This window comes from Lepus europaeus, chromosome 7, assembly GCF_033115175.1.
Source record: "Lepus europaeus isolate LE1 chromosome 7, mLepTim1.pri, whole genome shotgun sequence".
NCBI lineage: Eukaryota > Metazoa > Chordata > Mammalia > Lagomorpha > Leporidae > Lepus > Lepus europaeus.
This window is the reverse complement of record NC_084833.1, coordinates 8,471,169-8,498,415: the sequence shown is the minus strand read 5'-3', so window position 1 is coordinate 8,498,415 and position 27,247 is coordinate 8,471,169. Positions and strand designations below refer to the sequence as shown.

At 49.0% G+C, this 27,247-nt stretch overlaps 2 protein-coding genes across 3 annotated transcripts in view; both read right to left on the bottom strand.

The window, feature by feature from the left end:
• Positions 1-26,533, bottom strand: part of STX5 (syntaxin 5) — a 28,197-nt gene extending 1,664 nt beyond the window's left edge. Inside the window, exons 1-10 of one of the 2 annotated variants that reach the window (XM_062195972.1) lie at positions 26,388-26,533; positions 25,509-25,748; positions 24,595-24,665; positions 24,375-24,430; positions 24,188-24,258; positions 19,550-19,666; positions 19,416-19,472; positions 19,169-19,250; positions 18,599-18,705; positions 18,318-18,439 (exon numbers count right to left, since the gene is read on the bottom strand). In XM_062195972.1, the coding sequence (XP_062051956.1) occupies positions 18,318-18,439; positions 18,599-18,705; positions 19,169-19,250; positions 19,416-19,472; positions 19,550-19,666; positions 24,188-24,258; positions 24,375-24,430; positions 24,595-24,665; positions 25,509-25,733 (908 nt within the window). In that variant the 5' untranslated portion in view covers positions 25,734-25,748; positions 26,388-26,533. Of the gene's footprint in view, positions 1-18,317; positions 18,440-18,598; positions 18,706-19,168; positions 19,251-19,415; positions 19,473-19,549; positions 19,667-24,187; positions 24,259-24,374; positions 24,431-24,594; positions 24,666-25,508; positions 25,749-25,875; positions 26,123-26,387 lie in introns of those variants that run through there. The other variant, XM_062195973.1, reaches the window with a different exon arrangement.
• A 185-nt stretch (positions 26,534-26,718) lies between these two features.
• On the bottom strand, positions 26,719-27,215 carry TEX54 (testis expressed 54). Its single transcript, XM_062195971.1, is given in 2 exon segments — positions 26,719-27,093; positions 27,096-27,215. Coding segments are annotated over 2 exon segments (402 nt in total). The 5' UTR covers positions 27,195-27,215; the 3' UTR covers positions 26,719-26,790.
• Between the last annotated feature and the right edge of the window lie 32 nt (positions 27,216-27,247).

Below are 27,247 nucleotides of genomic sequence, written 5' to 3'. Positions count from 1 at the left end.
TTTATTTATTTGAAAGGCAGAGTTACAAAGAGAAGGAGAGATAAAGAGAGATGTCTTCCATTTGCTGTTTCACTCCCCAAATGGCCGCAACTACCAGGGCTGGGCCAGGCTGAAGCCAGGAACCAGGAGCTTCTTCTGGGTCTCTCCACGTTGGTGCAGGGGCCTAAGGACTTGGGCCATCCTTTGATACTTTCCCAGGAACATAAGCAAGGCACTGGATCGGAAACAGAGCAGCTGGGACTTGCTCATATGGGATGTCAGTGCTACAGAACATGGCTTAACCCACAGCGCCGGCCCAGGACCATCTCTTAAAATGATACCAAAGAAATGAAAACTTTCTCTGGTGAACCTGCATGTAATCCTAAAATCCAATTACAAACCCTGGCCTGCAAAGGAAGTCCCTAGGAATAGAGACCTTTACAAGCTCCGAGTATGGAAAGATGGTGAAGCCTGACAATCCAGGAGGAAAATGGTAAGAAAAGGCAGGCTGATGACAGCAAACCCAAAGTCTTGGGAATTTGGTCATGAGGACTGTGCGAAGCACATTTCAATGTCCCCAATACAGGAGCCCGAATTGTGATTCACTCTTACAGGCTAACTAAATACCGGGTCTCCTAGGTTTTAGCTATAATTACACTTCTCACTGTGGGTGCATCTGTCATCTAATATAAATAAAGCTCATACTGGCAATTAGGAATGGTTTTCTTAACAACGATGGACAAACAATAAATACAATCTTGCATGCTAAGATTTTAGACCAGAATCCATGAATGAAAACTAATAGAGGGTAACTCTGGTGGTGAAAAAATTAGGAATAAATGCAGTATTCACGAGAAGTAGCAGGAGACTTAGAATATGGAAATGAATGGGGCAGAAAATAACGGCATGGGAAGGAGAGTACTGAGGAAAACAGAGGGGACATGTTCAAACGGAGGAGGGCAGAAGAATGCTATGGCGGGGGGGGGGAGAGAGAGAGAGGGAGGAGGTGATATGCAATCAAGTGGTAAGAAGCTGGAGTGAGTCTGCACAGAAAGGACATGAAATGACATGAGAGGTGATGAAATGACAAGAGAGGATGAGAAGGGGAGTATGAGAAGGAGAGACGTAAAACAGGTGGCTGCTGGACTTACGACAGTGAGCCCAAGAACTAGAAAGATTTCTTGGTCGTGATTAGCAGATTTGAGATTTTAGTTTTCTGAGTTTCAGTTTCCCCAAAACTTTATGGTTAAGAGTAATAGAGTGGGGCTGGCACTGTGTTGTAGAGGATAAAGCTGCCATCTGCAATGCTGGCATCCCATATGGGCACCGGTTCGGGACCTGGCTGTTCCACTTTTTTTTTTTTTTTAAAGATTTATTTATTTGGGCCCGGCGCCGTGGCTCACTTGGCTAATCTTCCGCCTGCGGTGCCGGCATCCCATATGGGCACCGGGTTCTAGTCCCGGTTGTTCCTCTTCAAGTCCAGTTCTCTGCTGTGGCCCGGGAGGGCAGTGGAGGATGGACCAAGTGCTTGGGCCCTGCACCCGTATGGGAAACCAGGAGGAAGCGCCTGGCTCCTGGCTTCGGATCGGCACAGTGCCGGCTGTGGCGGCCATTTTGGGGGTGAACCAACGGAAGGAAGACCTTTCTCTCTGTCTCTCTGTCTGTAACTCTGCTTGTCAAATAAATAAATAAATAAATAATCTAAAAAAAAAAAAGATTTATTTATTTATTTGAAAGTCAGAGCGACACAGAGAGAGAAGGAGAGGCAGAGAGAGATCTTTCATCTGCTGGTTCACTCCTCAATTGGCTGCAACAGCCAGAGCTGCGCCGATCCGAAGCCAGGAGCCAGGAGCTTCCTCTGCGTCCCACGTGGGTGCAGGAGCCAAGGACTTGAGCCATCTTCTACTGCTTTCCCAGGCCATAGCAGAGAGCTGGATCAGAAGAGGAGCAGCTGGGACTAGAACCGGTGCCCATATGGGATGCCGGCACTGCAAGCGGCGGCTTTACCCGCTATGCCACAGTGCCCGTTCCTGCTCCACTTCTGATCCAGCGCTCTGCTAATGTGACTGGGATAACAGTAGAAGATGGCCCAAGTTCTTGGGTCTCTGCACCCACATGGGAGACCCAGAAGAAGCTCCTGGCTCCCAGCTTTGGAGCATCGGCCCAACTCTGGCCATTGTGGCCATCTGGGGAGTGAACCACCAGATAGAAGACTTCTCTCTCTCTCTCTGCCTCTGCTTCTCTGTAACTCTGCCTTTCAAATAAATAAATCTTTAAAAAAAAAAAAAAGTAATATGGTCATGTGAAGAGGACATAGAAACAGACATAATGTGGCTCTATTTGGCCAGATTTAGGAAACCTGATCAGCATAAAGACTAATGATGGGATATAGTACATGGAATAAAAACAAAGAAATTTATGATTCTACAGTGATAACTTGGAGAGATAGCTCCTTTACAGAAAAATCCCAGCTAATACATGGAGAAGAGATGACAGACCATTTCTTTTTTTAAAGATTTATTTACTTGAGAGGCAGAGTTAGAGAGAGAGGGAGAGACAGAGAAAGAGGCTTTCCATCTGCTAGTTCACTCCCCAAATGGCCACAACAGCCAGAGCTGTGCTGACCCGAAGCCAGGAGCCAGGAGCTTCCTCTGTGTTTTGCGTGCAGGTACAGGGCCCCAAGCACTTGAGCCATCCTCCACTGCTTTCCCAGGCCATCAGCAGGGAGCTGGATTGGAAGTGGAGCAGCTGGGAGTCAAACTGGAGCCCATATGGAATGCCGGCATTGTAGGTGGTGGCTTTATCTACTATACCACAGTGCTGGTCCCTGGCCCCCATTTTTAAAAATATTTGGGATACCGGCACTGCAGGAAGATGCTTAACGTACTACACCACAACGCCAGCATGACAGAACCATTTCTTGTATGTTGTAGTGTACAACTAACAAACGACTCAGGCATGGATCACCAGGTAGTGAGGAGCTGGACAATCACATTGACTCAAAGCATCACTTCTCAGACACTTAGCCTGACAGTCACCACCCTAAACAAGTTATCAAACTGGTATCATTAAAAGGATAACCTCAGGGATGGCATTTGGTGTAGCAGTTAAGATGTCACTTGCTTAAGATGCCTCGTGTTGCATGGGCCCCATAACGGAGTGCCTGGTTCAAGTTCCAGCTGTGCTCCTAATTCATTTCCTATAATGGCTCAAGTAGTTAAGTCCCTGTCACTCACATGGGAGTCTTGGATGGAGTTCCCAGTTTCTAGTTTTGGCTCGGTTAGGGATCTGGAGAGTGAACCAACACTGATCTCTGTCTCTCTCTGCTTTACAAATGAAGAAAAATTCTTCCTTGGGGGCTGCACTATGGTGTGGTGGGTAAAGCCACCACCTTCAGTGCCAGCATCCCATATGAACAATGGTTTGAGACCCAGCTGCTCCACTTCTGATCCAGCTCCCTGATAATGTGCCTGGGAAAGCAACAGAAGACGACCCAAGTGCTTGGGCCCCTGCACGCACATGGCAGACCTAGAAGAAGCTCCTAGATTCAGATCAGCCCAGCTCCAGCTGTTGCAGCCATTTGGGGAGTCAACCAGGGGATGGAAGATCTCTCTGTAACTCTTTCAAATAAATAAATATTTTTAAAAAACCATCCTTTCAAAACTTTAATTTCTATACTGTTGCCCACCAATTTCCTCTACTTTATTATTTCCTTTCATGCTTTTGTAAAGTTGCTTGAGTCTTTCAACTGCACCTGCTGGCACTGATCCAATTCCTAGACATCTTTACTTCTCACATATGAGCACCAGTTCAGCCCCAGCTGTGCCACTTCTGATCCGGCTCCCTGCTAATGTGCCTCAAAATGCAGATGGTGGCCTAAGTGCTTGAGTCCCTGCCACCCATGTGGGAGCCTGATGGAGTTTCAGGCTCTTGGCTTCAGTCTGGCCCAGCTCCAGCCACTGTGGCCATTTGGGGAGTGAACCACCAATGAAAGATCTCTCCATCTCTTCCTCCCTGTCACTCTGCCTTACAAGTAAATAAAAAATAAACATTTAAAAACAGAAGAAAAAAAAAAAAAACAATGGGGGGAGGATTCCTCCCCACTGTCTTATGATAATGGCACTAAAAGAGTAGAGACCTAATCCAATTATGGTTTTTAAGGTGGAGCCCTTGGGAAGTAATTAGATTAGAGCGTTGTGGTAGAGCTCATGATTATAACCTGGCGGCTTTATAAGGGACCACAGAGACACAGGTATGCTCTCTCTTGCTACATGATGCTCTGTGACACCCTAAGACTCTGCCAGCAGAATGCCCTCACCAACTGCCCAACCAAGAGGGCCACCTGATTGTGGACAGTGGACCTCCAGAACTGTGAGCTAAAATAAACCTTTTTGTATTTCACGGTTGCAACAAAAAGATGACGAACACATTCAGTGTGTCAGGAAGAAACCGCATTCTCCTTATCCAGTATCAATGGGCTTCCTCTTGTGTTCTCTTCCTAAGAGCAAACTTCTTGCTGTGGCACACAGGATCTGCCCTGCCTCTGCAGCTTCACGCACCACACTCCCCCAGCCATAGAGAGTAACTCTGCCTTCCTCAATCTGCCAAGCTCTTTTTAAAGTTTTTTGGTGTGTCCCCCTCTTCTCCCATATGGAATGGCCTTTCCTTTCCCCTTTTTGGTACAACTCTTATGCCAGTGTCACTTCTGGGAAAGTACCTTAACTCCTTCTAGAAGAGGTATTCACTCAGTTCTCTCACCCCTTTCTCTTCTTCCCCGTATCATAGTGAACTATAATTATCAATTTATGTCTCTCCTACTAGACAGTGAGATCCATAAGGACCAGAACGCTCTTGTAGCTTCCTGTTCCCAGTCCCAGATTGCATGTACTAGCTCATAGCGGCAACAAGTGTTTGCTAAACTAATGAACTGAAGAACACTAATGGTGAAAGACAATTATACTCAAGGAAGACTAGAATGTAAGGGTGCATATATGCTATAAGTCCAACTACTTAAAACACTGGCACTGGGGATAGAACACAACTATCTTTTTAAATTCTGTTTCACTGAATTCTCAACAACATTGTAATGTTCAAAATACGTCTTAAAAAAAAAAAAAAACATCTTAGCCAAAGGAGCTGAAGCATTTATGGCCTAACTTGGCAAGAGGTTCGCTAGGCCTCAACCAAACTAGATTAAGAATCAGCCCGTTCCGACTGAAGGATCAAGATAGCTGTACTCACAGTACCTTAAAAATGGCTAGTGCTCAACATATATTAACTGAGTAAATACCCTTTTGATCTGCGGTTTCCAAACTTGGATGCTCATCAGAACATTCTGTGGTGCTTGTAAACAACAAAGCTCCCGGGAAGCCTACTCCACTCACATCTACTCAATCAGAGTTTCCATGTTTTCTTCACGTTGCCTAATTAAAGCTGCTTAGAGGACTGGTGCTGAAAAACCTGCTATCTACAAATTCAGGTGTTCAACACGTTTCACATGATCAACAACCAAGGGTAAAAGTGCTCTGTCAGGTGCTGTATTGAATTAAGAAAAATCTGGCCTGGACTTTGCCTGAAGGCTTAAGAGTAAGTTCACAGGCAGTGTGTCCACCTGTGCATTCCTCAAGCCTCCCACACCTCCGTTGCCCCATCCCTCCACCAATGGCCTTTCTTCTTTTTTTTAAACAGACTTAAGGCAGACAGAGCACGGGAGAGGCAGAGAGAGATCTTCCATATGCTGGTTCATTTGCCAAAGCCAGGAGCCTGGAACTCCATTTGGGTTTCCCACAGGGATGAGAGAAACCCAAGCTCTTGGGACATCTTCCACTAATTTCCTAGACACATTAGCAGAGAGGTGTATCAAAAGTGGGGCATCCAGGAGTAAACTGGTGCAATGGCTTAACTGCTGATCCACAGCGTGGTCCCTGGCCTTTCTTCTTAATGAACCGAGAAGACAAGCAGTCTGAAGAGACCTGACAGTCCACTCCCTCATCTACCACCTTTGGCACCAGTAGGACACACTCTGCCCTTCTCACCTATCATCAGCTCCTCTTACAGCCAAGCCCTTGCCTGATGCACTGGATCCCACTTCTCACCTTCTCAAGGAATTCCTTTCAAGGATTTTCCCCTCTGATTTTTAAATCACCAGCTTTTAATTTTTTTTTAAAATTTTTTATTTTGACAGGCAGAGTGGACAGTGAGAGAGAGAGAGACAGAGAGAAAGGTCTTCCTTTGCCGTTGGTTCATCCTCCAATGGCCACTGCGGCCGGTGCACCGCGCTGATCCGAAGCCAGGAGCCAGGTGCTTCTCCTGGTCTCCCATGCGGGTGCAGGGCCCAAGCACTTGGGCCATCCTCCACTGCACTCCTGGGCCATAGCAGAGAGCTGGCCTGGAAGAGGAGCAACCGGGACAGAATCCGGCGCCCTGACTGGGACTAGAACCCGGTGTGCCGGCGCCACAGGCGGAGGATTAGCCTAGTGAGCCGCGGCGCCGGCCTAGATCACCAACTTTTATATAAACATATTTTTATTTTCTCTCAGTCTCTAAAACAAATAGATTACCACTGAGCTCCCACTAGACAAATTTGGAACAATTTACACAATGAAAGTAATGATTACCCTGTTTTTTATTATTTGACAGGGAGAGTTATAGACAGTGAGAGAGACAGAGACAGAGAGAAAGGTCTTCCTTCCATTGGTTCACTCCCCAAATGGCCGCCACGGCCGGCACTGCGCCGATCCGAAGCCAGGAGCCAGGTACTTCTTCCTGGTCTCCCATGCGGGTACAGGCGCCCAAGCACCTGGGCCATCCTCCACTGCCCTCCCAGGCCACAGCAGAGAGCTGGACTGGAAGAGGAGCAACCAGGACTAGAACCCAGTGCCCATACAAATGTTGGCTCCGTAGGCGGAGGATTAACCAAGTGAGCCACGGCGCCAGCCCCATACCCTAACTGTTTATAATACAAAGAATAAATGACTTTAAGTTTATAATGATGCTCAAAGAAAAAGAAAAAAAGGGCCAGCACTGTGGTGCACCAGGTTAAGCTGCCACTTGCAAGCTGCCACCAGTTTCCCACCTCTGAGTCTGGGTTTGTGTCTCTGATGCTCCACTTCTGATCCAGCTTCCTGCTAATGTGTCTGGGAAAGCAGTTCAAGATGGCTTAAGTGCTTATGCACTTTATTTGAAAGAGCGTCAGACAGAGAGAAGAGATAGAAGAAGAGAGGTAGTCCATTCACTGGTTCTTTCCCCAAACGGCCACAACAACCAAGGCCAGGTCAAGGCAAGGAGCATGGAACTCCATCCAGCTCTCCCACATGGCTGGCAGGGGCATTCAAGTTCCAGCTGCTCCACTTCCAATCCAGCTCTCTGCTATGGCCTGGGAAAGCAGTATAAGATGGCCCAAGTGCTTGGGCCCCTTTACCAACGTGGGAGACCTGGAAGAAGCTCCTGGCTTTGGATTGGTGCAGCTCCAGCCATTGCAGTCAACTGGGGAGTGAGCCAGTGGATGGAAGACCTCTCTCTCTGCCTTTTCTTCTCTCTCTGAGTAACTCTGACTTTCATATAAAATAAAAAAATCTTAAAAAAAAAAAAAAAAAAAAAGGGACACTTGGAAGAAGCTTCTAACTCTAACTCCTGCCTTTTGCTTGGCACAGCCCCAGCAGTTCAGGCCATTTGGGGAGTGAACCAGTGGATAGATCTCTTTATCTCTCCCTCTCTCTGTAGCTCTTTCAAATAAATTTTTTTAAAAATCTTAAAAAAAAAAGTTCTTTACAGAAAAGTACACACCAATTAGATAAACTGATTTAGACAAGCACCATAAATGGATACAAGAAACATTACATGAAAAGGTTTGGAAAACAGGTTAACCCAAAGCATCCCATAAATTATCATCATCAAGATGAAAATGTACTTTTAAAATATGGACCCTGTGGGGGGCTGGCGCTGTGGCATAGAAGGTTAAGTCTCTGCCTGCAGTGCTGGCATCCCATATGGGTGCCAGTGCAAGTCCCAGCTGTTCTACTTCTTCTTCTTCTTCTTCTTTTTTTTTTTTTTTTTTTTTTTTTTTTGACAGGCAGAGTGGATAGTGAGAAAGAGACAGAGAGAAAGGTCTTCCTTTTTGCCGTTGGTTCACCCTCCAATGGCTGCTGCGGCCGGCACATCGTGCTGATCCGAAGCCAGGAGCCAGGTACTTCTCCTGGTCCCCCATGTGGGTGCAAGGCCCAAGGACTTGGGCCATCCTCCACTGCCTTCCCGGGCCACAGCAGAGAGCTGGCCTGGAAGAGGGGCAACCGGGATAGAATCTGGCGCCCCAACCGGGACTAGAACCCGGTGTGCCGGCGCCACAAGGTGGAGGATTAGCCTGTTAAGCCACGGCGCCAGCCCAGCTGTTCTACTTCTGATCCAGCTCTCTGCTATGGCCTGGGAAAGCAGTGGAAGATGGCCCAAGTCCTTGGGCCCCTGCACCTACATGGGAGATCCGGAAGATACTCCTGGCTTCTGATCGGCCCAGCTCTGGTAATTGTGGCCATTTGGGGAGTGAACCAATGGATGTAAGACTTCTCTCTCTCTTCGTCTGCCTCACTGTAACAATGCCTTTCAAGTAAATAAATAAATAAATCTTCATAAATAAATAAATAAAAATAAAAAGTATTTAGGAATGAATCTACTTTGAAATGGTTCAGTGGGGATGGTGCTCTGGTGTAGCAGGTAAAGCCACCATCTGCAGTGCTGGCATCTCATATGAGCTCTGGTTCAAGTCCTGGCTGCTCCACTTCTCTTTCTCTCTCTGCCTCTCCTGCCTGTGTAACTCTGACTTTCAAATAAATAAATAAATCTTAAAAAAAAAAAAAAAAAGAAATGATAGTTCAGAAATAAAAAACATAAAGCAAGTCTGGCCAAATATTAACATCTATAGGATCTGGTGGCAGATATGAGGGCTTATCATTGCTCCTTCAACTTCCTGGTAGATTTAAAAACTTGTAATAAAAAACTAAACCAGAAAATTCTGACTGACTTATTTCTCTCAGCCATCACTCCATTTTGAAGCAAAATTCCTGGAAAGTGTTGTCTATTCTTACTCCAGATGCTCTCCGGCATTTTTTTTTTATTAAAGATTTATTTATTTATATGAAAGTCAGAGTTACACAGAGAAAGAAGGAGAGTCCGAAAAAGAGAGAGGTCTTCCATCTGCTGGTTCACTCCCCAAATGGTCACAATAGCCGGAGCTGCGCCAATATGAAGCCAGGAGCTTCTTCTGGGTCTCCAACACGGATGCAGGGGCCCAAGGACTTGAACCATCTTCCACTGCTTTCCCAGGCCATAGCATAGAGCTGGATCAGAAGTGGAGCAGCCGGGACTTGAACTGGTGTCCATAAGTGATGCCGGCACTGCAGGCAGTAGCCTTACCTGCTACGCCACAGCACTGGCCCCCTTATTCTTTTTTTTTTTGACAGGCAGAGTGGACAGTGAGAGAGAGGGAGACAGAAAGGTCTTCCTTTTGCCGTTGGTTCACCCTCCAATGGCCGCCGCGGTAGGCGCGCTGCGGCCAGCGCACCGCGCCGATCCGATGGCAGGAGCCAGGTGCTTCTCCTGGTCTCCCATGGGGTGCAGGGCCCAAGCATTTGGGCCATCCTCCACTGCACTCCCGGGCCACAGCAGAGAGCTGGCCTGGAAGAGGGGCAACCGGGACAGGATCGGTGCCCCGACCGGGACTAGAACCCGGTGTGCCGGCGCCACAAGGCGGAGGATTAGCCTAGTGAGCTGCAGCGCCGGCCCTCTTTTTTTTTTTGACAGGCAGAGTTAGACAGTGTGTGAGAGAGAGAGAGACAGAGAGAAAGGTCTTCCTTTTTTTTTTCTGTTGGTTCACCCCCCAAGTGGCCGCTACGGCTGACGCACTGCACTGATCCAAAGCCAGGAGCCAGGTGCTTCTCCTGGTCTCCCATGGGGTGCAGGGCCCAAGTACTTGGGCCATCCTCCACTGCCTTCCCAGGCCACAGCAGAGAGCTGGACTGGAAGAGGGGCAACCGGGACAGAATCTGGTGTCCCAACTGGGAGTAGAACCCGGGGGTGCCGGCGCCGCAGGCAGAGGATTAGCCAAGTGAGCCGCAGCGCCGGCCTCCTTATTCTCTCTTAAACCCCACTCCATTCAAGCTTTTGCTCTCATTCCTCCATTGAGCCTGACTCAAAGTCACCAACATCTACACTGCTGCATCTGATGACCTTCTCATTCAAGGTTCTGCTTCTAGTGATGGTTGAGTATCTCCCATTAGACCCATCATCCCACAAGTAACAACTATAAACCCCAAACTATAAAAAACTACCTCAGTTCTGCCAATTTCATTGTCTGCCAAGACGAAAGACGTCAATATTCCCTGGGCAAACACAACAGAATCCAGAATCTCTGTAATTCACCATTTATAACAGGTGAGACAACCTCAAACTAGTAAACTGCTATGGTTTGTAAAACTGGGTGTCCCCCAAAGTCCCATGTGTTTAAGTCTTGATCCCCATAGTCTTATGTTAAAAGTTAATAGATTGATGTTAATGGTTGATGAATTAAGGATGTAGACTTGATCTAATACGTGGCATATGGTAGGCAGGCCTACTAGGAGGTCTTTAGGAGTTTGCCTTTGAAAGGAAGTTCTTGGGGCCTGAACTGTGGAATAGCTATTATGGGCACTGGTTTGAATCCTGGCTGTTCCAATCCAGCTCCCTTGCTAATAAGTCTGGAAAAGCAGTGGAAGATGGCCCAAGTACTTGGGCCCCTGTAAGCACATGGGAGAGCTGGAGGAAGCTCCTGGCTCCTGGCTTCAGATTGGCCCAGCTCTGGCCATTGCAGCCATTTGGGAAGTGAAGCAGTGGATGGAAGATCTCTCTATTATATATAATATATATATATATATATAACGCCTTTCAAATAAATAAATCCTTAAAAAAAAAAAAAAAAAAAAAGACAGTTTCCTTACAGGGTTGGTTATAGAAACTGAGCTGCTTCCTGTGTCTGCCTCCTGGCATGCCACGTGATCATCCCTCCACACGTGCCACTGCCAGCCTCTACCGGATGCCAGATTAACAGGACTGCCTGACCCAGGACTGCAAACCTACAACTGTGAGCCAGAAATAAACTTTCTTCCCTCTAAAGCTGTTCCTCTCAGGTTTAAAGTCATGAAAAGCTGACTAATACATAGATTGCCAAGAAAATTGTGATATATAATATAAGAGACAAAGAATGGGAACAACCCTAGGATAATTTAGATGTGGATTAGCAGACAAGGGTCTTAAGCAGTTTCTATAATTGAAGGAAAATATCCCTGTAATGAATAAAAATATAGTATTTCTCAATAGAGAAACATTAACTATTAAAAAGAACCAAATTGGCCGGTGCTGTGGCTTAACAGGCTAATCCTCCACCTTGCAGCGCCGGCACACCGGGTTCTAGTCCCGGTTGGGGCACCGGATTCTATCCCGGTTGCCCCTCTTCCAGTCCAGCTCTCTGCTGTGGCCCGGGAAGGCAGTGGAGGATGGCCCAAGTCCTTGGGCCCTGCACCCGCATGGGAGACCGGGAGAAGCTCCTGGCTCCTGGCTTCGGATCAGCACCATGCGCCAGCCGCAGTGGTCATTGGAGGGTGAACCAACAGCAAAAAGGAAGACCTTTCTCTCTGTCTCTCTCTCTCTATCCACTCTACCTGTCCAAAAAAAAAAAAAAAAAAAGAACCAAATGGTAATTTTTTTCTTAATGGGATGCCAGCTTTGCAGATGGCAACTTAGCTCACTGCACAACATTGGCTCCTAACAATTATTTATTCATTCTAACATTTATTTATTTATCTGATAGAGTGACAGAGCGAGAGGGAGGCAGAGAGAAAGAAATCTTCTATTCACTGGTTCATTCTCCAAATGGCTGCAACTGCCAGGGCTGGGCCAGACCAAGGCCAGGATCCAGGAGCTCCATCCAGGTTTCCCATGACAGTGGTAAGGGCCCCAACTTGGGCCATCATCTGCTGCTTTCCCAGGTATCTTGTCAGGGAGCTGGACCAGAAGAGGAGCAGCCAGGACTTGAACCAGCACTCTCATATGGAATGCTGGCCCCAAACTGTAGTTTTACAACTGAAAAATACAGTATCTGAAATAAAAATTCACCAAGTGGGCGTAACAGCAGATTGATTCTGACATATTATATATGTGTACACACAAATGTATACATATACAAGGATTCAGTTTGTGGACAGGGCAGGCACTATGGCATAGCAGGTTAAGTGCTGTTTGAGACACCCATTTCCCGTATCAGAGTGACTGGTTGCTGGCTACTCCATGCTTCCAAATCCAGCTTCCTGCTAATGTGCCTAGGAGACAGCAGAAAATGGTACAAGTACTTGTGTTACTGCCACTGACATGGGAAATCCAGCAGGCGGAGGATTAGCCTATTGAGCCACTGCACCGGCCTTTTTTTTTTTTTTTTACAATTTATTTATTTATTTGAAAGTCAGAGTGACACAGAGAGAAGGAGAGGCAGAGAGAGAGAGAAGGGTCTTCCATCTGCTGGTTCACTCCCCAATTGGTTACAATGGCTGGAGCTGTACCCATCCAAAGCCAGGAGCCAGAAGCTTCCTCTGGGTCTCCCAAGTGGGTGCAGGGGCCTAAGGACTTAGGCCACCTTCTACTGCTTTCACAGGCCATAGCAAAGAGCTAGATCGGAAGTGGAGTAACCGGGACTCAAACTGATGCCCATATGGGATGCCGGCGCTACAGGCAGTGGCTTTACCCGCTACGCATTAGTGCCAGTTCTTCAAATAAATCTTTAAAAAAAAAAAAAAAAAAAAATTCCCCTTAGTTCAAAAGAAGATAGGAACAGAGAAACAGATGAACAAAAAACAGACAGGAAGAACAGAAAACAGAGTAAAATAGTAGACATAATCAAACCTTACCAATATTTACATTAAATGTACTAACAATGTTCAGATTAAATTCTCACCTCTCATCTTTTTTTTTTTTTTTTTCCTTAATTCTATTTGAAAGGTAGAGAGAGAGAGAGAGAGATCTTCCATCTTCTGGTTCACTCCTCAAATGCCTGGTACAGCCTAGCCCAGAATTCTGAGCCCAGAATTCCACCTGGGTGTCTCACAAGGGTGGCAGGGACCCAAGTAGCCATCGTCTGTAATCTCCCTGGATGAACACCGGCAAGAAGTCAGATCAGAAGCAGGGGAGCCAGGACTGGAACCAGGCACTCAGATACGGGATGCAGGTGTCCCAAGCGGTGACTTTAACTACTGTGCCAAAAGCCTGCCTCTCAGCTTTCACTGTATTTGACACATCAGCAAAACCTGCCCAGGCCGCTCACGCTGCCCTTGATGTATTTTCTTCCCTTGCTTCCTAGCACACCGCATTCATTTTTCTTCCTCCCCCATCAACTCTCGCTCCTTTTCAGTTTCCTCCTGTGACTGAGATGTAAGTTGGGAAATGGCCTGGGATGCAGGGATTTTCATCTTCACACACATACTGCTCCTTTACCCAGTTGCAAAGTCCAGTTATGCTTATATTGTCATCTTTGTCTCAGGCCTGTCTCTTAAACTCCATCTATTTATTTGCCTACAAACATCTCCACTTAAATGTCTCACAGACAACTCTCGACCTCTTGGATGTATCTAACATCAAATAAAATTATTTCCCCTTTAAATCTATTTGATGCCTACTAGCCTACCCTTTCAGTTGCTCCTATCTAAAACCTCTCTTTTTTTATAATTTATATTTAGCTTATCAAGCTGTTGATTCTGTTTCTATCCTTTTTTTTTTTTTTTTTTTTTTGGGACTTATTTATTTATTTGAGAGGCAGAGCTATAGATAGAGAGAGGGGGAGGCAGAGAAAGGGGCCTTTCATGTGCTGACTCACTCCCCAAATGGCTGCAATGGTCACAGCTGTGCCAATCCGAAGCTAGGAGCCAGGAGCTTCTTCAGGATCTCCCATGTGGGCGCAGAGGCCCAAGTACCTGTGCCATCTTCCACTGCTTTCCCAGGCTACAGCAGAGAGCTGGATTGGAAGTGGAACAGCCAGGACTTGAACTGGTGCCCATATAGGATGCTGACGCTACAGGCAGAAGCTTAACCTATGATGCCACAGCACCAGTTCCTCTCAATGTGTTTTTAAGATAGAAACAAGATGGGGCTGGCGCTATGGCGTAGTAGGTTAGGCTTCTGCCTGCAGTGCCAGCATCCCATATGGACACTGGTTCAAGTCCTGGCTGCTCCACTTTTGATCTAGCTCTCTGTTGATGGCCTGGCAAAGCAGTGGACGATAGCTCAGGTACTTGGGCCCCTGCACCCACATGGGAGACCCAGAGGATGCTCCTGGCTCCTGGCTTTGGATTGGCGCAGCTCCAGCTGTTGCAGCCATCTGGGAAGTGAACCAGCACATGAAAGGCCTCTTTCTCTGCCTTTCCCTCTATCTGTAGCTCTGCCTCTCAAATAAATAAATCTAAAAAATAATAATAAATAAATAAAAATAAATAAATAAAAATAAATAAATAAATCTAAAAAAAAAACCCCACATATTGAGAATCCTACCTGTACTCAACAATTCAACTGGTATCACCCTGGTCTCAGCCACCATTACATCTTGACTATATTACTGCAACGGTCTGTGCTCTACAGTCCTCTCCCTGCTTGTACACTATCCCTTGTACACTAACAATGTTGTCAAAGAAAAAAAAAAAGTGGTCCTTGTTAAAGTAGGTAAGTCAGATCATATAAACTTCCATTAAAATTCTTCAACAGCTCCTATGTTCCTCAGAGTAAAACCAAGGTCTCAGGATGGTCGTAGAAAACCGTGTAAGAACTGATCCTACCCTTCCCCCTACTGTGCTGCTGCTCCCACTTGTTCCCAGCTGCAATGGCCTCCGTTGTTCTTTAATCAGACACATGCCTGAATGAAGGCCTTTACAAGAGTGCTTTCATTAAAAATGAAACAAAATTCTAAAAAAGAGTTCTTGTTGCCTGGTATCTAAAGGGCTAACTTCCTCACCTTTTCCCAAGTTATTTACTTCTATATCTATATGTATTTTTTTTTTTTTTTTTTGACAGAGTGGACAGTGAGAGAGAGAGACAGAGAGAAAGGTCTTCCTTTTTCCCGTTGGTTCACCCTCCAATGGCCGCTGCGGCTGGCACATCACGCTGATCTGAAGCCAGGAGCCAGGTGCTTCTCCCGGTCTCCCATGCGGGTGCAGGGCCCAAGCACTTGGGCCATCCTCCACTGCCTTCCCCAGGCCACAGCAGAGAGCTGGCCTGGAAGAGGGGCAACTGGGATAGAATCCAGTGCCCCGACCGGGACTAGAACCCGGTGTGCCGGTGCCGCAAGGCGGAGGATTAGCCTGTTAAGCCACGGCGCTGGCCATCTATATGTATTTTTTTAAGATGTATTTATTATTTCTTTGAAAGAGCGACAGAAGAAAAGTAGAGACAGGAAGAAGAGAGAAATCTTCCATCTGCTGGTTCACTCCCCAAATGGCCTCACTGGCTAGGGCTGGGCAAGGTCGAGGTCAGGAGCCAGGAAATTCATCTGGCTATGTAGGTGACAGGGGCCCAAGCACTTGGGCAATCTGCTGCTGTTTTCCCAAGGAACTGGATCATAAGTGGAACAGCTGGGACTAGAACTAGTATCCATATGGAATGCTGGTGTCACAGACTACAACTTAACCCACTGTGCCACTACACTGGCCCTGAATATGTCATCTTAACAGGGTCTACACTACCATCCTATTTAAAAGGAGAATTGGAACAGGCTATAGCCTAACAGTTATAATGCCTGCATGCCACATCCAAGTGGTTGGTTTGGGGAGTGAACCAGTGAATAAAAGATCTCCCCCCCCCCCCAGTCTCTGCCCCCCGTACCTCTGCCTTTCAAATAAATCTTAAGAAAGTAAAACAAGGCCGGCGCCACGGCTCAACAGGCTAATCTTCCACCTTGCGGCGCCGGCACACCGGGTTCTAGTCCTGGTTGCCCCTCTTCCAGGCCAGCTCTCTGCTGTGGCCAGGGAGTGCAGTGGAGGATGGCCCAAGTCTTTGGGCCCTGCACGTGCATGGGAGACCAGGAAAAGCACCAAGCACCTGGCTCCTGCCTTCAGATCAGCACGATGCGCCGGCCACGGCGGCCATTGGAGGGTGAACCAATGGCAAAGGAAGACCTTTCTCTCTGTCTCTCTCTCTCACTGTCCACTCTGCCTGTCAAAAAAAAAAAAAAAAGGTAAAACAAAACATTTTCTTTAAAAAAAAAAATAGACAAAGTTCCTTGCCCTTGTGGAACTTACATCCTCGTAGTGAGATTACATAATAAAAAATAAACAAGTAGGCCGGAGCCATGGCTCACTTGGTTAATCCTCCACCTGCGCTGGCATCCCATATGGGTGCCAGGTTCTAGTTCTGGTTGCCCTTCTTCCAGTCCAGCTCTCTGCTGTGGCCTGGGAGGGCAGTGGAGGATGGCCCAAGTGCTTGGACACCTGCACCCGCATGGGAGACCAGGAGGAAGCACCTGGCTCCTGACTTCAGATCAGTGTAGCTCTGGCCGAGCGGCCATATGGGGGGGTGAAACGAATGGAAGGAAGACCTTTCTCTTTGTCTCTCTCTCTCACTGTCTAACTCTGTCAAATAATAAATAAACAAACAAGTAAATGGCCCAATATGTTTAAAAGTGATAAATGACAGAACATAAAAGTAGGACAAGATAGGAGCATTTGTCACGGCGGTTAAGACGCCAGTGGGGACTACCACATCCTTTATCAGACTGCCTGGGTTCCAGCCAGATTGAGTTCCCAGCTCCCAGCTTCAGACTGGCCCAGTCCTGGCTGTTGCAGGCATTTGGGGAACCAGAAGACAGGAGCTCACTCTGTCTAGCTCTTTCTAGCTGTGTCATTCTCAAAAAAAGTCATGTTTTCTTCAGAGCTTTCCCTGCCATCCAGTCTGATATACCTACTCTGTTACTTTCTTTTTCTTTAATATTTACTTTATTTATTTGAAAGGCAGAGTTACAGAGAGGGAGAAGGGGAGGGAGGGAGAAAGGGAGAGGGAGGAAGGGAGGGAGAGGGAGAGAGAATCTTCTATCCGGTGTTTCACATCCCTAATAGCTGCCAACAGCCAGGGCTGGGCCAGGCTGAAGTCAGGAACCAGGAGCTTCAACCGGGTCTCCTGCTTGGGTACAGGGGGCCAGGTACTTTAGCAATCTTCTGCTGCTTTCCCAGGTACATTAGCAGGAAGCTAGATTGGAAGTGCAGCAGCTGAGACTTGAAGTGGAGACCATACAGGATGCAGGCATTGCAGGCAATGGGTTAACCTGTTATGCCACAGTTCCGGCCCCTCAGTTACTTTCTTGACACATCATCCTTCTTCAATTCTCTGTAAAGCCTCTATAATTACCTTAAAATTGTTCTCATTAATTTTTTCTTTAATTTTTTTTTTTTTTTGACAGGTAGAGTCATAGACAGTGAGAGAGAGAGAGATAGAAAGGTCTTCCTTCCATTGGTTCACTCCCCAAATGGCTGCTACAGCTGGCGCGCTGCGCCGATCCAAAGCCAGGAGACAGGTGCTTCCTCCTGGTTTCCCATGTGGGTGCAGGGCCCAAGCACTTGGGCCATCCTCCACTGCCTTCCTGGGCCACAGCAGAGAGTTGGACTGGAAGAGGAGCAACCGGGACTAGAATTCGGCGCCCATATGGGATCTCGGCGCCGCAGGTGGAGGATTAGCCAAATGAGCCACGGCGCCAGCCCCTTTTTCTTTAATTTTTATTTGGAAGGCAGAGAGACAGAAATCTCCTACCTGCTGATTCACTTCCCAAATGCCTGAAACAGCTGTGTCTGGGTCAGGCTGAAGCCAAGAGCTGCAAAATCAATCTTGGTCTCCTATCTGGGTGGCAGGGACCCAATTAACTGAGCCCTCACCTACCATCTCCCGGAGGGCGCGTTGGCAAGAAGCTGGAATAAGCAGTGGAGCCAGACTTGAACTCAGGCACTATAAAGTGGGATGTGGGCATCTCACATAGTATCTTAGCTGTTATGCCAACTGCCCACCCCTAGTTGCTTATTTTTAATGGTTGTCCCCAGCTGTCTGATCATATTCCATACACAAACTATAATGCTGACTTGTGCAATAGACACCTTACTATTCTATTCTCCTCTGTTATCTTCAGCACCTAGAACTGCACCTGACGTAGAAGAAGTGCTCAATAAGTACTTGTTGAGTGTGTGGAAAAGGTCACGGTACTCTATCAAAGGGCATCAAGCTGCCCCGGGGACTCCGAGCCACAAATCCACAGGGAAACGAAGGCTCTTCTGTTTGGGGTGAGAGAGAGAACATCTCACCTCTGAATGGTTTCCTCCTGTTCCTTAACCATGTGTGCCAACTGCTGAAAGATGGAGCCCAGCTCAACAATTGTAGACTCAATGTTCTGCATGGTGTCTGCTCGACTCTGGATGTAGGAATCCTTCAGGAGAGGGAGAGAGCGCGTGAGCACTGAGCATCTTCAGGGCAGGGCCTCGGTCTTCAGGACCCTCCCAGCTTGCCATTCAGACCAAGGCACACTCCAAACACTCTCCTGGGGACCACAGAGGAGCTGATCCTCCCCAGCTCAAAGCCTGGGTACCTGCTCGTCAATGAGCTGCAGTTGCTGGCTGGTCCTAGAGTCCACCATGTCAATGGTCACGTCCCTGGAGGCACGGGACTCTGCCCCCAAAACCACAGGACCACCCCCTGGGGGAAGAAGAAGACAGGACACATCTCAGTGGTTAAAAGCAGGTTCAAAGTCCAAATGTTCTGCATTTGAACCCCAGCTCTGGCACTTACTAGCCTTGTGACCCTGGGCAGGTGATTTAACCCTCTGAGCCTCAGTTTTCCTCACCTGTTAAGTGGGGAAAATGACAGGTGCTTTCTCAAAGTGTGGTTGTGAAAATTAAATGAGAGTAAGAATCAAGCATACACAAACACTGTCATTCTTCTGCATCTGATTCTGTCTGCCCCCAAAGTGAGCATGTGGGAGATGTAAGCACGCGCCTGAATCCTCACAAGCAATAAAGTTTGATATCCAAGAGTCAAAGCCTGGCAACGTCCATGCCCCTCATTCTCCTACCTGATCCCAGCCGGCAGAGGATGCAGTCACACACGAAGGAGGAACCAAACCCCACCCCTCAGAGCTTCCATACTGGCTATTACTTACCTAGGTGGTTGGGGGCAAGGGGTAGGGCTGACACAGGTGCCCGGGAGAACTGTTCCCGCCGGCTCCTCTGCTGCTTCAGGTTCTGGGGTTGGGGAAGAAATGCAAAGGTCAAGAGGCCTCTGGAAAGCAGGCCTGTTAGAGATCTCTCCTGTAGGCTGCACAACCCCATGGAACACTTGTCCCCTTCCTAGTTCCCTCTTGGGCCCCAGCCCCACATTCCCGCCCCTCCTACACAGATTACTCTCACCTCTGTCCTCACTTCTAAAACTGATTTGAAGTCATTGGACATGGAGGCCAGTTTTGACTACAAGAAAAGGAGAGTGGATCAGCCTAGGAAGATGACACCTTCCCCCCCACCCTCCCTTCCTGCCCTGGTCCCACCTGCAAGGAGACCACAATGGTGTTGGAGTGGGTCTGCAGGTGCCGGCCACTCTGGCTGCCCTTGGCTCTCACGAAATCCTGAAGCTGAGCGATTTGTTTGTTGAGGCTATTGATGTCCTGGCAAAGGAGCCCATAAAAAACCCGAGCATTAACCAAGGAGTCCTCAGTCGATGTCTCCCCCATGGTCTCTGGCAGGGTACAAGGTACTAGCAAGAGTCAGGCTATCACAGTCAGACCACAAGGGCCTGCTTGGATCTTCCTAGCTCTGGTATTTGCAGACAAAAGCCAGAAAGATGTAAAGTAACGTGACTTGTTTACCACTTCATACCTCACTGCTATTCTTCCCTCTGAGGCCATATTCATGGTCACAGAATACTTTCAAAGGCCAAAATCTGGCCGGCGCCGTGGCTTAACAGGCTAATCCTCTGCCTTGCGGCGCCAGCACACCAGGTTCTAGTCCCAGTTGGGGCGCCGGATTCTATCCCGGTTGCCCCTCTTCCAGGCCAGCTCTCTGCTATGGCCCGGGAGTGCAGTGGAGGATGGCCCAAGTGCTTGGGCCCTGCACCAGCATGGTAGACCAGGAGAAGCACCTGGCTCCTGGCTTTGGATCAGCGCGACGAGCCGGCCACAGCGGCCATTGGAGGGTGAACCAACAGCAAAAAAGGAAGACCTTTCTCTCTGTCTCTCTCTCTCACTATCCACTCTGCCTGTCCAAGAAAAAAAAAAAAAGGGGGCCAAAATCTTTCAGCAAGCTGACCAACGAATTACTTGAACAGTACTTAGGAAAAAGGAAAAACACCAGAGGCGGGGCCGACGCTGTGGTTAGCAGGTAAGGCTGCCGCCTGCAGTGCCAGCATCCCATATCGGCACCGGTTCAAGTTCCACTTCCGATCCAGCTCTCTGCTGTTGCCTGGGAAAGCAGGGAAGATGGTCCAAGTGCTTGGACCCCTGCCTCTACATGGGAGACCCCAAGGAAGCTCCTGGCTTTGACCTGGCCCAGCCCTGGCTGTTGTGGCCATTTGGGGAGTGAACCAGCAGATGGAAGCCCTCTCTTCTCTCTCTCTCAATCTGTAACTCTCCCTTTCAAATAAATAATTTTAAAAAATAGTACAAGAAATAGGCTAGAAGGAAAAAAAACTAGATTAGGTAATTATTTTCGTGTTTTTCCATTTAGTTTGCCAGCACTAGTCATTCTCCTGAGAACCCTAGACTCATTCCCACTGAGCTACTGTAGCCTCCTCACAGCTACCTGTCTGAAAACTGCATTCCAGGTTTTCCCACAACATCTCCTTCTCATAGGTTCTGGCTCACAAACGAATGGTAGTAACACTTCCCTTCTAGGTGTCCAGCCTCGCTTCTAAGTCACATACATTTCCTTGTCCCACTTATATGTCACAAGGTAACCATAACCTTACTCAGTATTTGTTTACTATGAACTCAGTACTGTGTCACATGCAACACCTTGCATCTGTGCCATGCAATATGCTAAGCCGTTCCCCGCTTTGTCCTTTTCCATTTTGCTAATGGCACCACTATTCACCAGGTGCTCAGACCAAAAACTTAAGAGCCTCCCTTAATTCCTCCCTTTTCCCTAAAATCCATATGGAATCTACCAGGAACCCACAAAGAACCCAATGGAAGTTAACATATATTCTGAATGTATCCACTCTTTCCTGTACTAAACCCACTCTAAGAGCAAAGCTGGGTAAAGCCATGCACTGCAGTGCCAGCATCCCAAATGGGTGCCAGCTGGAGTCCTGGCTGCTCCACTTCCAATCCAGCTCTCTACTATAGCCTGAGAAAGCAGTGGAAAATGGCCCAAGTCCTTGGGCCCCTAAACCCATGTGGGAGACCCTAAGGAGGCTCTTGGCTCCTGGCTTTGGATCCGTGAGCTCCAGCTGTTGCAGCCAATTGGGAAGTGAACCAGCGGATGGAAGACCCCTCTCTCTGCTTCTCCTTTTCTCTGTGTAACTCTTTCAAATAAAATCTTTTTTAAAAAATTAAAAAAAAAAAAACAAAACACTCTAGTCCAAGCTCTCTTTTCAAAAAAAAAATCTTTTAAGAGCCTAGACAGCCATCTTCCCAGCCTGTCTTCATTCGATCCATTCCGACACAGCAACCAGAGTGATCTTTAAACCAAAAATCAGGATGCTTAAGAAATCTCCCAATAATTTACCACTAACTAATGCAACCCAGATTCCTCAGCTGGCTTAGAACAGGCCCTCTCTGGTCTGGCCACTGCCCTTTGATGTGTTCCCCTCCCAGTCACCTCCCTACCTGCTGTGCTGGAGCTATACTGGCCTCTTCCGTGCTCATCAAGACATCAAAACTGCCTGCATTTCAGAACACTCCTTTTGCTAGTCCCACATTCGGGATTGCATTCCCACTTTCTGGAATGTGCTCCCAGCAGATCTATGGATGACTGGCTTTTCCTCACCATTCAGTTCTCAAATATCACTTCTGAGCCACACCAACCTAGATCTCCCCATCTAAATTAATGCCGCCCCCGAGAAAGTCACTCAGTAATGTCGGCTATCAATGAATAAATAAATGAGTCCTCAAAAGAATTCTCTAAGTACTATCCCCCCTTTATTGGTTAGGGGATTGAAGCAATGAGCAGTTAGGAGCTTAAGCAAGGTTACAACGTAAGTGGCAGACCTGGGTTCAAACTCAAGTGAGCTGGTGCCTAAGCGCCTAAGCAGTATCATCCCAATAGTTAATGGAACTCTTTTCCACTACCACAGCAGACAGAAGGCAAACAGACACAGACACAGACACACACACACACACACACACACTCAGATTTCCCATCCACTGGTTCATTCCCAAATGCCTGTAACCAGGGCTTGGCCAGGTCAAAGCTAGGAGATGGGAACTCCAACTGGGTCTCCTACATGGGTACCAGGGACTCACTATTTGAATAATACATCATTAGGCTGCCTCCCTGGGTGAACACAAGCAGGAAGCTGGAATCAAAAGCTAGAAGCAGGCATTAAACCCAGGCACACAGAGATGGGATGCAGGAGGACCAAGTGGTATCTTAACTACTGCACCAAACACTCACATCCACCATCATCTCTGTACCAGGCAACCATAGCAGCCTTTCCACTCCATTCATGCCCCAGGTCAGAATCTATTTCCAGCCCACAACCTTCAGGATGATTCCACATTCCTTAGCACAGGACTGTAACTAGCCACCAGTCCACCTTTCCAGTCTCCTGCCAATCCACTCATCCAATCAACAAATAGTGAGTGTCTAAAGGTGTGACACAATGGGGCCGGCGCTGTGGTGTACCGGGTAAATCCACGGCCTACAGTGCTGGCATCCCACATGGGTGCCAGTTTGAGTTCCGGCTGCCCCACTTCCTATTCAGCTCTCTGCTGATAGCCTGGGAAAGCAGTAGAGGATGGCCCAAGTCCTTGGACCTCTGCACCCATGTTGGAGACCTGGAAGAAGTTCCTGGATCCTGGCTCCAGAATGGCTCAGCTCCAGCCATTGTGGACACTTGGAGAGTGAACCAGCAGATGGAAGATCTCTCGCTCTCTGCCTCTGTAACTCTGCCTTTCAAATAAATAAATAAATGTTTAAAAAAAAAAAAAGTGTGACACACTGTAATAGGCATTTGGGATACATCTCTGAAAAATCAGGCAAAAAAAATCTCTGCTCTTGTAGTACTTTTTTTTTTCTTTCTTTCAGGGAATGGGGGGCAAAAGAGTTAAGTAGGAAGAAACACAAACAGTAGGTTAATTATGGAGAGCATTAGAAAGTACAAATGCTATGGAAAAAGAAAACAGAGCAAGGTGGAGAAATTTGGGTGATGGTATATTAAACACTACAGAACAGGCCGGCGCCGCAGCTCAATAGGCTAATCCTCCACCTGCGGCGCCAGCACACCAGGTTCTAGTCCCGGTCGGGGCGCCGGATTCTGCCCCAGTTGCTCCTCTTCCAGGCCAGCTCTCTGCTATGGCCCAGGAGTGCAGTGGAGGATGGCCCAAGTGCTTGGGCCCTGCACCCGCATGGGAGACCGGGAGAAGCACTTGGCTCCTGGCTTCGGATCAGCGTGATGCGCCGGCCGCGGTGGCCATTGGAGGGTGAACCAACGGCAAAAGGAAGATCTTTCTCTCTCTCTCTCACTATCCACTCTGCCTGTCAAACAAACAACAACAAAAAAAAAAAAACAACACACACACACACTACAGAAGGGGAAGGTTCCCTGAGCAGCTGACATGTGAGCAATGACATCAACTTTCCCTTTTACAAGCCATGCCTCTCCATGCTGGTTCCTCTACCCGAAATGTCCTTCCACAGCCTCCTCACAAGCCTTGAATCTAGTCCAGATTTTGCTATCAAATATTTCCCAGTGTCCCTCATCTCAGTCAGCTTTTTGTAAGCTCTTTTCTGTACCACTTGCCTCCTACTCATTTGAAGTATGGGTTTATGCAGCTGGAATACCTCTCCTCAACAACAAGCCCTTGAAGGCAACAATCTCGCCTCCTGTCTGTGTCAACAGATGTGTCCACTGACTTACTGGAGATGGGTGTTTAGGGGTGGCTCTAGAAGCTTGCTCTGGCAAGTGGAAAACGATGGCAGTGATGAACAGAATGCTGGGTTCTCCAGATAGTTACCTAGCAGCTCACCTGTTTGATGATGTATGTTAGCTCTTCGATTTCCACTGCTTTATCATCAAAGAGGGACTTGCGCTTTGCCACTACAGAGATAAACAAGAAGCCACGATGGGTGAGAGCAAAGGCAAGGCTCAGGGGGTTGGCTCCTCAGCCCTCTTGGTTCATCTCACTACCAGTAAAAGATCCAATGAATACTTACAGATTGTCAGCTTCTCCAGCTTGGCAAATGTGTTGCTGAGGTCTTTCCCGATGCGCCTGCAAATGACCGTCAGTGAGAACACAGTGGAAGGGGGAGGGAGAGGGCTTATTCTCACACTAGCTCTTAGCACAGCCAATCCCAGCCCTTACAGCCAAGTCACCAAAAGCAAGCTTCCTTCCAGACACTGTATCACCCTGCCACAAAGCTGCTCTCAACTCACTTGGCCATGAGGGTGAATTCACTGCGCTGTCGGACAGCACGCAGGGCCGGCTTATTTGTCTGGATTCCATTCTGAAAAGCAATGTCCGGAGGTGAAAACGTCACTTTCCTCCTCCCCACTTGCAGCTTTCAACATTTCTCGTGATCCCCCTAAGCTCTCTCCAGTACTGGTGGTATCAGATGACCTAGATTTATCAGTAGTAGCGGTCAGAAGCCAGATTTGAAGACTGGCAGACTTGAGCTCAAGTCTGGACTCTACCACTAATAGGCACAATTAGTGCAAGTTAAACTCTTCTAAATCTGTTTCCTCTCCCTGAAGATGAAGACAATCCAGTCACCTCTGATGCTTGCTGCTAAAACTAGATAACATGAAGGCTTTAAGGATTTTAACCAACCACCTGCGGCACTAAAGAAAGATCCCTCACATCGGCATCGAAGAGGAGAACCAGAAAGCTCTTGGAGACCATAGAGAAGAGAAGTTTGTCAACAAGAGCTGAACAATAAAAATATTTTAAAATACTTACTCAGGTCCCACTTAGTGTCAAAATCTCTGGACTTAAACAAGGGACTCTAATTCTTAAACAAGCACTCCCAAATTACTTGGATAAAAACGGCCCATCCAGAAAACTTCCTTCTGCTCCCCCACCGTCTCTCTCTGTTTTACGGACTGAAAATTTTAATTTCCCCAGAGTCACAGAGCAGAACCACATTGCAAGTACAATTCAAGGTGCGTGCCCCCAGCGGGTGACTCTTTCTAGGTTTATTCCTTATCCAAAAACCCTGCAGCCGTCGCCTGCCTTTAGGCATTCCTTCACTCTCACCCTCCGGGGAATTTGTTCCCAAGCCCACGTGTCCCTGATGGTGGGGAGCAGAGACCTGCCCGGATGTGGGCGAGGCCCCCACTCTGGTCCTTACCTGACGACTCTGCAGCGACTTGCAGGCGGACAGGAACTCCTGGGTCCGGTCCCGGCAGGACATGGTGTCGGGAGGGGAGGGGGCCGGGGCCGCTGGGGGGGGCAGAGGGGCGATGTCGCTGCTGCTACTGCCAGCAGTTGCAGGGGACAGGACCTGTGTCTTTGAGAGACCCAGGTAGACGCCCTGATCCGTGTTCTTAGACCCGTAGCGTTTCCGCGGGATCATTGAGACGCATAACCTCTGTCGTGGAGGGGAGAGAGTCATTCCCCAGGCAGTGCAAACGCCTTCCCCGCAAACGCCCCTCCAACCAGCAAGCCCTGGGCCACCCGCAGACCCCGGGGCCGGCGCGCAGCGGGAAGGGCCCCACCTCCTCCGGGCCCGGGTCGAACCCTCCTCAGACTCTTCCAACTCGGCTCCGGCGGCCAGAGCGCGGGCAGGGGGCCCTGAGGCGGAGCCAGGGCCAGGTCCCGAGGCCCTGAGGCTCCAGCCCGGCCTGTGCAACTGCCCCAGCCCCTAACCGGGCCCCCGCATAGCCGTGACTGCCTCTGACCCTTCAGGAAGAAACGGTGACGGACCCCCTGCGGGGGACACACTTCGGTGGGCGGAGAGGGAACCTCTAGGTGTTTATTTGAAACAGGAAGTCCCACCCCTGCCAAAGTCCCGCCTCCTGGAAGACTGCACCACTCATTAGCTAACGCCGACGTCTATCTCAACAGAGCCTTTCCTGATTGGACGCCGTGGTATTCGCTCACCCGGAGCCGGGCCGGCAGGACTTGCCCGCTCGCTCCTGGCTCCCTTCCCCCGCCCGTCGCTACCCCGGCGAAGTCGCTGCCCAGGAGCTACGCGTACGGCGGCCAGACTCCCTCAGGACGAACCTACCTCCTGTCTGCCGCCTGCCGCCGCCGCTTCTGCCACAGTCTCCCGGACCGTCACCGCCTCCTCCCCGGGCTCTGAAGCCGCCGAAACCCGACCGAAGCCTAGGGGCCGCCACGTCACCCACACGTAACCCCACCCCGGTGACGGGAAGGCAGCGCCACGCCTTTTCGAGCCCGGCGACCTGGGAGGCACGCCCCCCGCCCAGACGCAGGCGTGGCTCCCCCTCCCATTGGCCGGGCCGCCACCGTGGCCCCGCCCCGGGACGGAGCCTTAAAGAGCCCGCCGCCTCCGGGGAGCCTGAGCCATAGCCCACGGAGCGGGCTGCAGAGGGCACGAGTCACGTGGCGGGTCCACGTTAGAAATTTTATTCTCTGAGGGCTGCGGCGGACTGACAGCAGGGTTGGGGTCACCCCTTCTCCGGCTCTTCCTGGCTGTCCTCAGGCTTGTCCTCCGGGATCGGACTCTCCTTCTTCTGGATCTGCTCTGACTGCCTCTTGGTGGACCGCGAGGAGCCCCGGCGGCTGAACAGGGATAGCCGCCGCCACAGCACGGTGATCAGAAGGCTTTCGTTCGACTTGCGATTCCGGTGGCCCGGGGAGTCCAAATCGATTCCGTGGGCGCCTGCAGGGACGAGGCCGCTGAACTCACCCCTACCCTCCGCCGCCGTGGACCTCCAGGGCTCTCCCCTGGGGCAGCGCCTTCCCCAACCTCCGGGCCCTCACCGCCCCTGGTCCTACCTTCCCCAGCTCCCTCGAACTCTTTGGCCTGCTCATCGGTGGTCGGAAAGTCCTTGTCTTGGCAGCAGCCCATGGCCCCGCACGGCCCCTGACTCCGTACCACCCACGCCAGCCTGCCTGGCGCCA